The sequence below is a fragment of the Protomyctophum parallelum genome (genome assembly GCF_964188405.1).
Source record: "Protomyctophum parallelum genome assembly, chromosome: 11".
Classification (NCBI taxonomy): domain Eukaryota; kingdom Metazoa; phylum Chordata; class Actinopteri; order Myctophiformes; family Myctophidae; genus Protomyctophum; species Protomyctophum parallelum.
Window position 1 is genome coordinate 34,828,454 of NC_139707.1, and position 12,504 is coordinate 34,840,957.

General features: G+C 42.3%; 1 protein-coding gene across 1 annotated transcript in view; it reads left to right on the top strand.

Annotated features, from left to right (window-relative positions):
• trappc10 (trafficking protein particle complex subunit 10) overlaps positions 1–12,504 on the top strand; it is a 48,400-nt gene that overhangs the window by 20,982 nt on the left and 14,914 nt on the right. The window contains exons 8-14 of the mRNA XM_083777081.1: positions 760–906; positions 3,635–3,749; positions 5,192–5,268; positions 5,872–5,963; positions 6,997–7,137; positions 10,006–10,115; positions 10,586–11,157. Of these exons, the coding sequence (XP_083633207.1) occupies positions 760–906; positions 3,635–3,749; positions 5,192–5,268; positions 5,872–5,963; positions 6,997–7,137; positions 10,006–10,115; positions 10,586–11,157 (1,254 nt within the window). The remainder of the gene's footprint in view (positions 1–759; positions 907–3,634; positions 3,750–5,191; positions 5,269–5,871; positions 5,964–6,996; positions 7,138–10,005; positions 10,116–10,585; positions 11,158–12,504) is intronic.

Genomic DNA, 12,504 nt, shown 5'->3' on the forward strand with positions numbered 1-12,504 from the left:
CTGTCTCTAAACCAGTGGTTCCCAAACCTTTTCATGTCAAGGACCCCCAAATTTACACTAATTAGCCCGCGGACCCCCCATTTAAAAACATATGCCAGGGACCCCCCTGCATGAGCTTGTAGAACTTGCTAGAAGAGAGCTTGTAGGTCTGCTATTTTTAAAAAATCGAAGAACGACTGACATAGAAACATAGCTTTTTCAGAAAACTGTCAGGATGTAGAAGACATTTTTAGAATCTGATCTCAGGTCAAAATGGGTTAATGGCATGTATATCTCTCTCTGGGACCCTCAATTTATATTGTAAAATCGGCAAAATCGGTACCACCCGCATCTGTCCCTAAAGATCTGTCATTGGTCGTCTCTCATCTCTGTTCTCCCATTTGACCCCTTTTGGTGTTTTAGGCATTATTTAAAACTATTGACAAATAGCAGATCTACAACCTGAAAAATCTTGAAAATGTGGCGCAAATCTTTTAATGCATATTCTTTCAGAGCGAACGTTTTTAACTCAAATCTTTGCTTCTGGGAGGTCCCTGGAACAACATATTTTCAGATGGGGGTCGCCTGGCCCAAACATATATTTTTGGGGCTCCTTGACATGAAAATGTTTGAGAACGACTGACAGAAACATGGGTTTTTCAGAAAACTGCCAGGATTTAGAAGGCATTTGTAGAATCGACACCCGGTCAAAATGGGTTAAGGAGAAATGATGGCGCCTTCTTTCATCCTGATAATGGTGCTGTTTTCTGTGGTTTTTAGGTGTCTGTCCTGGAGGGAGCGCTGGACTGCTGGGTGTTCCTCAGCTGCCTGGAGGTTCTGCACAGGATCGAGGGCTGTTGCGACCAAGCCCAGTTGGCCGCCAACTCCTCCCACACCGTGGGCTTGTGGGCGTACGCTACTGACAAGGTAACTAGTCCTGAAAAGTTGCAATGCGAAAATGGAAGCCATCGTTCTCACGATAATGAAAATCTAAACATTTTTGTAAAAATGTGTTTAAAAAATAATCTGCCTAATGATGATGTCACTGGAAGATGGTTTCTAAACTGCCCACAGCCCTCCTATGAGACACAGACTGAGTAGAAAAAGATCGTGCCATTTTAACATGATTATTAGTGAGGACCTATTACTGTATATGAAGATAGGTTGACAAGTGGTGAAGTGGTCCTTTAATGAGCATCAACGACCATCACCTGGGCACAGTCACAGACACACACAGTCTCATTGCTCTCCAAAAGCACTTGAATATGATGGGATATGATTAAAGCTCACATTTCATATCACACACACCATAATTCACTAGCCCCCGTTTTTTTATTTTATTAAATCGATTCATATCGTTGGGATTAATATCGATATACGATATATCGTTACATGCCTACTCCTCACCTAGCTTGCTTTAGCTCAGCACGCGCAAATCGTTTGTTCTGTGGTGGTCCCTCTGATTCGACCTGCTGTTTGTACGTTTGTGTTCTCGGCGCTGGTTGCCTCTTCTGTTTTGCGTTAGAAGGTTGGGGATCATTTAATTTAAGCCTGTGATTCACCTTTGGCCAGATGCATCATCCCATAGCACACATACTGTAGTCATATCTCTCTGAACAAAGGGAGTCTATACCAAACGCGCCTCAAGCCTGGAACGGCTGGCCAGGTGCGTCACAGGAACAAGGACACTGTATGCAGAAGGAGGAGAGGACACTGGAGCAGCACAGCCATTTTAAAGATGCTATAAGCAATAATGTCAACATTTTAATTACCTTTTTTTCTTTTTGGTATTCAGACAGCCAGCAATGGGTAGAGAGCTCCTCTGACACATCTAGGGGCCGCAATCAGCATTCAAAGATGTTCCTAGAAGCTTTGTCATTGGTCGAGGAAAAACCCGGTCGCAATGACTAACCAATCAGGACGCAGACAGGCAAATCGACCAATGACAAAGCTTCTAGGAAAATCTTTGAATGCAGAGTGCGGCCCCTAGATGTGTCATAAAGACTGCATTTATTTTGGGAGCGTTCTACCCATTGCTGGCTGTCTGAACACCAAAAAATAAAATAAAAAATAGGTAATTAAAATTTGGACATAATTGCTTATAGCAGCTTTAAGCCTTCATCAGAAAAATGAATAACGAATCAAATTAAACGGACACCAATGTTTATTTGGCCTGTGGGTCAAGGTGGGCCAACCCGGTTCGGTTCTTTGATAAGTTGCGAGCTCAAAGTGAATACTGCATGTTTTGGCATGGACTATAGTTTATGCTAAAATGGGAAGAGTTCCCTTCCGAAACAACAGAGGCGTCATTTGAAAAATGTGGCGGATACTCTGACAAGATGATTACGGCCATCATGGCCAGACCCTACCTTATGGTGATTTGGGGCGAGTGCCAGATCATTTTGACCAAAAGGGGGTCACTGGAAAACTACAGTAGTGATGCACTTCTGCACCACTTGGCATGAAAGGGCCTTTTGTTTGAAGCCCCTCCCCCCTTCCAGCCTCTAGATTTGACAGCCAACTACTGTAGATTAGATTAGATTAGATTCAATTTATTGTCACTGCTCATAGTATACAAATACTTTGACGATGAAATGAAGAGTGGCGTTTAGTCAGAAGTGCAATACAGTAATGCAGTAAATGAGAGTAAATACAGAACATGTACAGCTGTACAGTAATGTATACAGGATAATAAATAGTAATGAGTATGATGGGAGAACTAAGCATAATTTAAATAAGTATATGAGAAGAACAATCTGTACAGTGCAAGCAATGCATGATGAAGATAATATGAGCATATATATATACAGTATGCACACCCACCCACACATACCCACACTCATTAACATGCTAATAAATATAAGTAAAAAAAAATATATATATATATAATAAATATATGAGTTCAGATGGGTAGAGGGATGGAGGGACGGAAGGGGTTCAGAGGGTAGCGAGTCACACTGCAACCATCCCTCTGGGAATTAGGAATAGGATAGTGAGGATATTGTTCCCGAAAGGGAACTATTTATTCCGGCCAAATTAGAATTTGCGTCTCACTCCTCACCTTCGTCTTCGATGTTTGTGTTTCCGCAATGTTTGTGTTTATAAAAACACCCAAAGCTGGTCATTCATTGTCAATGGCAATAATAATAAAGCTTATCAGACGGAACGTTACGCCAGAAGCAGTTACCGGTTGGATTCCAGCTGGCAGAACCTTCCGTCAGAAGCAGTACATTTGTTAAAAGTCAACAAACCCGTCATATAATATTCTTATCCTGTGGTCTCTTCACACAGCTCAAGTCCCTAGGCGAGCTGTGTGGTTTGGTGTCTGATAAAGTGTGTCTCTCTCTTCCACAGCTCAAGTCCCTAGACGAGCTGTGTGTGGTTTGGTGTCTGATAAAGTGTCTCTCTTCCACAGCTCAAGTCCCTAGGGGAGCTGTGTGGTTTGGTGTCTGATAAAGTGTGTCTCTTCCACAGCTCAAGTCCCTAGGGGAGCTGTGTGTGGTTTGGTGTCTGATAAAGTGTGTCTCTTCCACAGCTCAAGTCCCTAGACGAGCTGTGTGTGGTTTGGTGTCTGATAAAGTGTCTCTCTTCCACAGCTCAAGTCCCTAGGGGAGCTGTGTGGTTTGGTGTCTGATAAAGTGTGTCTCTTCCACAGCTCAAGTCCCTAGGCGAGCTGTGTGGTTTGGTGTCTGATAAAGGGCCTACCTCAGAGGACCTGAACAGGACTGTGGACATTCTGGCCGGCTTGGGGGATGAGAGGCCAGAGACTGGTAAGAGATGTTTGCTCTGTTTGGAGGACACCATGACCTGCAGTGAAGCTCAAGTACTGTCTGGGAATAACACAGGATAGAATGTACAGTATATACTGTGTAGATTATTGCCCAGGTGATCAGATATCACCCTCGAGTTGGCCCGATTGTCCAGATCGATTGTCCATTTGTGAAGTACAGGCATGGTTATTGACTGTGACACGTACATTTCACTGCTTTTTAAAAATACTACTTTTTAAAATATGTATGTGACAAATAAAGATTGATTGATTGACATATTGGGAAAGGTTGAGATATATATTATCATCAATCCATATGCCCAAAATGGAATTATGACGTCATCATCCATACGTTGTACGTTTCAACATAAATTATTTTCTACCGTAAAGAGAAGCAACTAGAAAAAGTGCCCTTCCGGGCACAGGTCTCCACCAGGTTATCCACAGATCCGTGCAGTTAGAGGTAAAAACACTTTTCGGCCAGTTATAGCGCCACCTTGAGGCTGAGTTGAAATTGTTCATGTGGCATTTCGTCCTCGGCCTAGTGGGAATGTGGGTGCACAATTTCACGGAAATCACGCGATGTGTTCATGATTTGCAGCATTTTGTTTGAAACTGAGCACTCCTGTGAACTTTGGAAGCCAATCTTAACCAATCAGGATGGAGTCTGATAAATCTGAAAGACCCGTTTCGTTGAATGGCTCTAGAGAGACTGTGTACCAATTTGCGTGATGTTTGGACAAAATCTGTAGGTGTACTGTGCAAAAACGTGTTTTGCACAAAGCGGCCTCCTGGTGGCGCTATAACAGGCCGTTCTGGAAAGTTTGGGGCAGAGGTTCATGGTTGGCATCCAGGGAGTGTGTGTGCAAAATATGGCATTGAAAAACTTGTTTTGCACAAAGCGGCCTCCTGGTGGCGCTATAACAGGCCGTTCTGGAAAGTTTGGGGCAGAGGTTCATGGTTGGCATCCAGGGAGTGTGTGTGCAAAATATGGCATCGACCGGGTTAACGGTGGCCGAGATTAGCTGTTCACGGACACACACACGGACACACACACGGACGGACGGAGTGCAAAACATACTCTCCCCACATGCCTTCGGCCTGGTGGAGACAACAACAGACTTTTCATGCTTGACTGAGATGCAGGAAATTAGATGTGGTTTTCTAGATGTGGATCAGGTGCGCTTCTCTGTTTGCCTGTCATTTACTAACCGTGCAAAGTATAAAATCATTAGTGGAAATACAAATTGGACTTTGACTCGGACATTCTTTCAATTAATAGATGAGTATCTAATTCATTTTAAGGATATTCCAACTTTTTGTGTATGAAAAGTTTTTATGAAAAGTTTATGAAAATTTTTGTTTGCAAGACAAAAGAGGTGTTATGTTTATGCTTTTTTTTAAAAGCATACTGTATGAACTTTTTTGTGTCATTTTCTACAGTTCACAGTTTACAGAGCCCTTACAAAAAACTCAAAGAAGCCTTATCGTCAGTGGAGGCCTTTGAAAGGCACTATCTTGTGAGTACAAATCTCCAATTTCCGGCACCAGTTGCCTGCTGCTTTTCTGTGATACTTTCAAATAGTAAGGGCATTTTATCAGGTATTTGACCAATCTGGGAACTAAATCGTTAGTTTTGCGCACACAAAAAATGAAAATTGACCAATCTGGGAACTAAATCGTTAGTTTTGCACAATTGTTTTTGGGCTAAATTCGGTCATATCCTCTTGGCTATGGCTGTTTTCCTCCCAAGGAATATTTTTTGTGCAAAACTAATGCTTGGAATGGATTCAGAATCATGAAAACCCCCTAGTTTCATACAGTATGTCACATATTACTTAAAAAATGATGACATTTTGACTTTTTTGCCTTTTTATATAGGATGCCAATGGTATGGTCACATATTATGCGAATAACTTAAATTTCCCACGGTAGTTGAATTTCAAACTTTTAGTACATGTTATTGGACACCTTTAGAAACATATTGGTGAAGACATTTCTTGGTAACGATTTAGATTCCAGATTTTCATACGTTTCTCTTACTAAAAGACAATTGTCGAGAATTAAATGAATACGCAACCCCTTGTTCTGCTGTCTTACTTCCTTCCACTCTTTGTCCACAGGAGCTGTCTCATGCTGCTATGGAGATGTACAGGGCCATCGGCAGGCTGCGGTCGGCCAGGCTGGTGGGGAAAAGTCTGGCTGAGTTCTACATGTAAGCAGTGTTGTTTTTGGCAGGAAAATATTAGATTTTAGTTTCAGTCTTTTGAATAATTTAGTTTTAGTCACCTGGAATGTTTTAGTGTTGAGTCTAGTTTTAGTCGACTAAATATCATAAGATTTTAGTCGACTAAATCTACAGTTGATTTAGTCGACTAAAATGTATTTTGGCGGACCTCGATACCTTTTTATACTTGCTGAAAATAGCCGATCTACAAGCTCGTAGATCGGCTATTTTCAGCATGCAACCAAGTGTAAAATGACTTATAGTGGATCTCTTGTCCACTAGTCCCTTCTTAACATTTTAGTCTAGTTTTCTGTTGACGAAATTGTCAGTATATTTAGTCTTGCTTTTAGTCATCATAGCTTAGTTTTCATTTAGGTTCCATTTAGTTTTCGTCAGTGGAAAAAGCATTGTGAGCTTGTAGGAAAGAAATACAATTAAAAAAAAAAAGTAAGTAATGCTTAAATGTTTAAACTGTTTTTTCTGGGGACCCCCTGTGGTCAACAACAGATCCCACTTTTAAATGCAGTTCTGTACATGCTCTTAAATCTGCTATAAAGCAATAATATGTCAAAGTTTTAATGACTTTGTTTTTCTTATTTATTTTTTGGCATTCAGACAGCCAGCAATGAGTAAAACACTCCCAAAAAGAATAGTCTCTGGTGACACATCTAGGGGCCGCAATCTGATTCAAAGATGTTCCTAGAAGCTTTGTCAAATCGACCATGTGTCACAGAGACTACATTTTTGGGGAGCGTTTTACCCATTGCTGGCTGTCTGAATACCAATAAAAATAAACGGGTCATTAACATTTTGACATATTTTTGCTTATAGCAACTTTAAGCCATGTTACAACAGTTGTGTATAAAATAAGTTAAGAAATGCAGTCACCAAAGGCAGCACACTTGTTAAGATAACAGATTACAGGGCAAGAAAACACCTGGTAAATGGCAAAATAAAAAACTGTCTGTGTGTGTGTGTGTGTCTGTGTGACTGTGTGTGTGACTGTGTGTGTGTGCATCAGGAGGAAGGGGGAGCCTGAGCGAGCGGAGGGCTTCTTGCAGGATGCTCTGAGGTCGTATGTGTCAGAAGGCTGGAGTCTGCCCGTCACTCACACCAGGAAACAGATCGCTGACTGTCAGAAGCTGTTGGGGCGGACCGAGGAGTATCCTTCAAATCACCAAACACACACAGATAGCTGTCTGGTTGTTAACAGTTTATTTTGCCAGAGAATTCTTCTTAACCCATTTAGGCCTGATGTCGAAATTAAAACGTTTTCTGAAAAACCTTATGTTTCTGTATCAGTGGTGCTCAATATTTAAGGACCCCGAAAATTATATGCAATTGCTCAGTGTCATTGTAAGACAGTTGTGACATGCAACTCTCCAAAAAATTTATTTCTGAGTCTACATGAATAATCTTTCATGAAATGATTAATAAGTCTTTGTTGGAGAGAGCTACCGTAGAGACGCTAATTCTTTGAGCATTTTAAGTTTTTGAGCAGAGTGAACCCATTGACTCGCTCTCTCTCTCGTCTGACTTTCGGATTAAGCACAGCCCAAGAATAAGCCAAAACACATTCTGTCACATTCTGGCAATAAAGGCTTGGAAATGGTCGTCATTCAGTGGAACTATCGTGCCACTTTATTGACCTACAAGAGCACCAGCTCTTGTGTTATGCTGTTGAAGTTGTTTTTTTAGGGCTGTGTCCCTTCATACTCGAATAATAATCAATTAATCGGTCGGTTTGGTCACTTTGCTAGTAGCCTGGGCAGAATTCCTTTTCGGATTTATGATCCAGTCGGGAGCGGATGATATCGTTACGTCATGTTTTAGTATTGTTTTGTAGTCCTCAGGATGATATCGTTACGTCATGTTTTAGTATTGTTTTGTAGTCATCAGGATGATATCGTTACGTCATGTTTTAGTATTGTTTTGTAGTCATCAGGATGATATCGTTACGTCATGTTTTAGTATTGTTTTGTAGTCATCAGGATGATATCGTTACGTCATGTTTTAGTATTGTTTTGTAGTCATCAGGATGATATCGTTACGTCATGTTTTAGTATTGTTTTGTAGTCATCAGGATGATATCGTTACGTCATGTTTTAGTATTGTTTTGTAGTCATCAGGATGATATCGTTACGTCATGTTTTAGTATTGTTTTGTAGTCATCAGGATGATATCGTTACGTCATGTTTTAGTATTGTTTTGTAGTCATCAGGATGATATCGTTACGTCATGTTTTAGTATTGTTTTGTAGTCATCAGGATGATATCGTTACGTCATGTTTAGTATTGTTTTGTAGTCATCAGGATGATATCGTTACGTCATGTTTTAGTATTGTTTTGTAGTCATCAGGATGATATCGTTACGTCATGTTTTAGTATTGTTTTGTAGTCATCAGGATGATATCGTTACGTCATGTTTTAGTATTGTTTTGTAGTCATCAGGATGATATCGTTACGTCATGTTTTAGTATTGTTTTGTAGTCATCAGGATGATATCGTTACGTCATGTTTTAGTATTGTTTTGTAGTCATCAGGATGATATCGCTACGTCATGTTGTAGTCATTGTTTTGTAGTCATCAATCTTCCGGAACTTCCTTTTTCCTCAAACCGATTTTTCTCAATAAAAGCCACAGGCTACGAGAGCTTTTATTGTTATTCTTCCAAGGGAAAAGGATGTTCCGATTGATTCTTCCTGCCTGATGACTACAAAATAATACTACAAAATGACGTAGCGATATTATCCGCTCCAGACCGGTTCACACGGCAATTTTGTAACAGAGACGCAGTGGTTACTTTGCTAGTGGATTAGAATTTTTTTCCCCCTTGCTGAATGAATTATTTATAGAAAAATGTAAAAGAAACTATCCTCTAATTCTACCAGTTTATCACCATCATTTTTCGACCGCGGTCGAGATCATGGATTTCACATTGCCACGCCAGACTTCCCGGTCCTTCATTGCCATCCCCAGTTCCTGCTTACTGATGCATGTGTCGATGCGATGACATCAGGGAACGACAGTTTTCTACCTCTGGTCTGCTTTGAGGCAGGACTCCAGAGAAGAAGGGGAGATATAACCTCATTGTCAGCTCTGTAGCAGTGGCCGGAAAAATGTGTTCTTCTGAATTGGACTAGTGAAGAAACACGTAAAAGGTTGCCGTATATTAGATCAGTCGATGCGTGGCTCTTCCAAGACAGATTTGGCTCTCTCATTAGAAGGCGGGTGTAAGTGCTATCCAACCGTTTCTTTGAAAGTGTCCATGTCTCGGAGCCATCGAGTAGAATCGGCTCAACGGTCGTCCTAAATATTTTTACTTTTAACATCTTACTAAGCTGGGATGACCAGATCTTATGCATGTCATTTCAGGCTGACCAGTGCATGTCATTTCAGGCTGACCAGTTTCCTAGTTTGAAAGTCCTTTTGGAAAGAAGATATATATGAACCCAAATACTTGTAGTCATCAACCTGTTTCAGAGGAGTGTTGTTAAGTGTTTTTATAATGTGGTTATTGTTGGATTTGCATATATTTACGTATTCAGTTTTCGTCTCGTTGAGATAAAGACCAACACAGTTGGAGGCCTGCTCAAGAGACTGAGGAGAGACTGAGGAGAGCCTGAGCGTATTCCAATGATTGATTGACTAAGCGCGATGAGATCAGTTTATAGAACGATAGCCAGCAGCCATTGTGAAATCAACATTAGTATGTTCTGTTCTCTCTCTCTCTGTATGCACCACAACCACAATTTTACAGATTAGTTGATTAAATCAGCTAATCGGTTATTTGACAAATTCCTATGGAAATTGGTTGTCTAAGATTTTATTTTGCCTAATTTATGCTTCGTCACAAAAAACAACAGACCCACAAGCTTATATTACAACTCTTCGCAACTAGGTCGGCTATTTTCAGTGTGCGACATCATCGTGTGAAAAAGTGTGAAAGCTTTAATGCAGGTTGAAGCTTGGACCTTGAGCCGTCCCAATAGAGACGGGGCTCTTTGTTTTTCCTTGACGGCCCGCTGCAGTTACCTCCAGACCTGCACCCTGTTGGCAGGTGACGTCAACCTGACCAATGAGGAGAGGAAGCACTTTTGTCAGGAGATCCTGACCTTTGCCAGCAAGTCTGCGGACAAATGTAAGCCACCCATTTTTCCTCACCAAAGTCACGACCACTACCTCCTTTTTCATGACATAAATTTTAATTTATTTTTCTTTTTTCTTTTAGGTTTTATGCAATTACACCCAAAAGAAACGGAACTTTGAACATTCAGTGGATTTTCTGTGGTCTGGAGTTTTCTCTGGCGTTTGGAAGCCTTTTGAGCTGCAATGAAGGCAAAACAGTGAGAACGGAGACATCTGCTGGCAAATCCCATTGACATTTTCAGGCTGTGACATCACAAACGGCAGAGCACGTGTTTGAGCCAGAAAACTCCAGACCACAGAAAATCTACTGAATGTTAAAAGTTCAGGTTTCTTTGGGTGCAATTGAGCTCAGAAAACTTAAAGAAATTAAGAAAAATTACAACAACTTTTTTGATGTCACAATCCCTTTAAAAGATTCAACTCTGTAACATTTTTTAATTCCGTCTCCTTCCTTCCTTCTAGCCCAGAAAGTAACCCTGAGCATGAGCGCGTTCGCCCAGCTGACGCGGCTGCAGTTCCGCCCGGCGACCGCCTCCGTCCACTCCGGCGCCGCCCTGCAGGTGGAGCTGAGCCTGCGCTGCCTGATGCCCGTGTCCGTGTGCCTGCAGCAGCTGTCCGCCAGCATTCACTTTAGCCTGGAGCAAGGAGGAGGAGGAGGAGGAGGAGGAGGGACTCACGGGAGCCGCTCCAACAAGGGCCCTCAGAGACAAACCTACCCGGGGACGGTGCACTTCACGCAGGGGAACAGCCCGTCGGCGGGTCCCTCCTCCTCGTCGTCCTCGGCCGCCGGGCCTTCGCTAGAGCTGGACGAGATCCAGGACCGCAGCCCCTCGGACAACTCGCTCAACTTCGTGGGCATGGTGTGTAAAAACACGCACCTGGTGATGCGTCGCCTGGACAGCGGCTCGTCGCCGGACACGCCCAACTGCACCACGAGCCCCCCCGTGGTGGCCGTGGACGACGGGCCACAGATGCTGAAGGTGCAGGACGTGACGCTGGAGCCGGGGAACAACAGCGTCTTGTTCACGGCGCCTGTAAGAGACACCACTTTCTCTTTTTTTTCCCCAGTGTCGTTTTTGTACAGCACATTGTTTTTTTTAGTTTTTCGTCATAGTCTCTTGAATAGTTTTCGTTTAGTTTTAGTCACATTTTATGTCACCAGGAATGTTTTGGTGTTTAGTCTAGTTTCAGTCGACTAAATATAATAGGATTTTAGTCGACTAAATCTACAATTGTTTTTGTCGACTAAAAGGTATTTTGGCGGGCCTTGATGTCGTTGTAATGACTGATTTTGCACTTGCTGAAAATAGCCGATCTACAAGCTCACAACGCGTCACACTGCGACGTGTTTTGAGCTTGTAGATCGGCTATTTTCAGCATGCAAAATTACTTATACTGGATCTCTTGTCCACTAGCCCCTTCCTAACATTTTAGTCTAGTTTTGTTTTGTTGACAAAATTGACTATATTTAGTCTCAGTTTGTCACCATAGCTTAGTTATCATTTAGTTTCAATTTAGTTTTTGTCAGTGGAAAAAGGTAGTTGACGAACATTTAACACTTAGTTTTAGTCGACGAAATCAACACTTTCCCTTGCTTTTTTTTTACCGACGAGTCCGTAAAGCCTGAGTGGGACGACAACCTCTTCTGTCGGAACGGAGGAGGAGCATCTGAATTGGGGTGTTGTTTACTGCAGAAACAAAAGCGCTTCTGAAAATAAATCCGCCGATCTACCGTAGCCTGGGTGTCCACCTATGCTTTCTATGGCATAGGCAGCTCCCAGCAGGATCCGCTGGGAGAATCTAGACGCAGCTGTGCGACATGAGACTAAATGATTAGAGCGACAGAGAGAGGAGTGTGTGTGTGGGTCAGCGCAGGCACAGCCACGGACAGAGGAAGCTGACCGTCAGCTTCCTCTGTCCGTGGCTGTGCGCGAAGGTGTGCCCCCGGCCTATGTGTGTGTGTCCGGGTGTGCGTGTGTGCGTCGATTTAACAAAGGTGCAGACGATCAGAAATCAGCAGAGAGTGATTGACGTTTGCGCTACTCTATGCCGAATTGAAGTGTACTCGCACTGAGACTTATTTTTTCTCCCTGGAAATAAAAACATCTGTTTCCAAGGCTAGATATACCGTGACTCTCTCTCTCTGTCCCTTACTTTTTTTTGTATCACCTCTCGATCCAGGGATCAGAATTGTCCGAATTTGTCAGAATTCCATGTTTGCCACTGACATGCAAAATGCGTGAACAATAAATATCACCAGAAACGCATAAACAGATAGCCCGGGATGACCATAACAGGCCTGTAACTCCTGTAACAGTGTACAGATTGAACCAAATGGACCCTTACGTGTCCATTTGGTTCCATCTGTACACTGTCAGAGT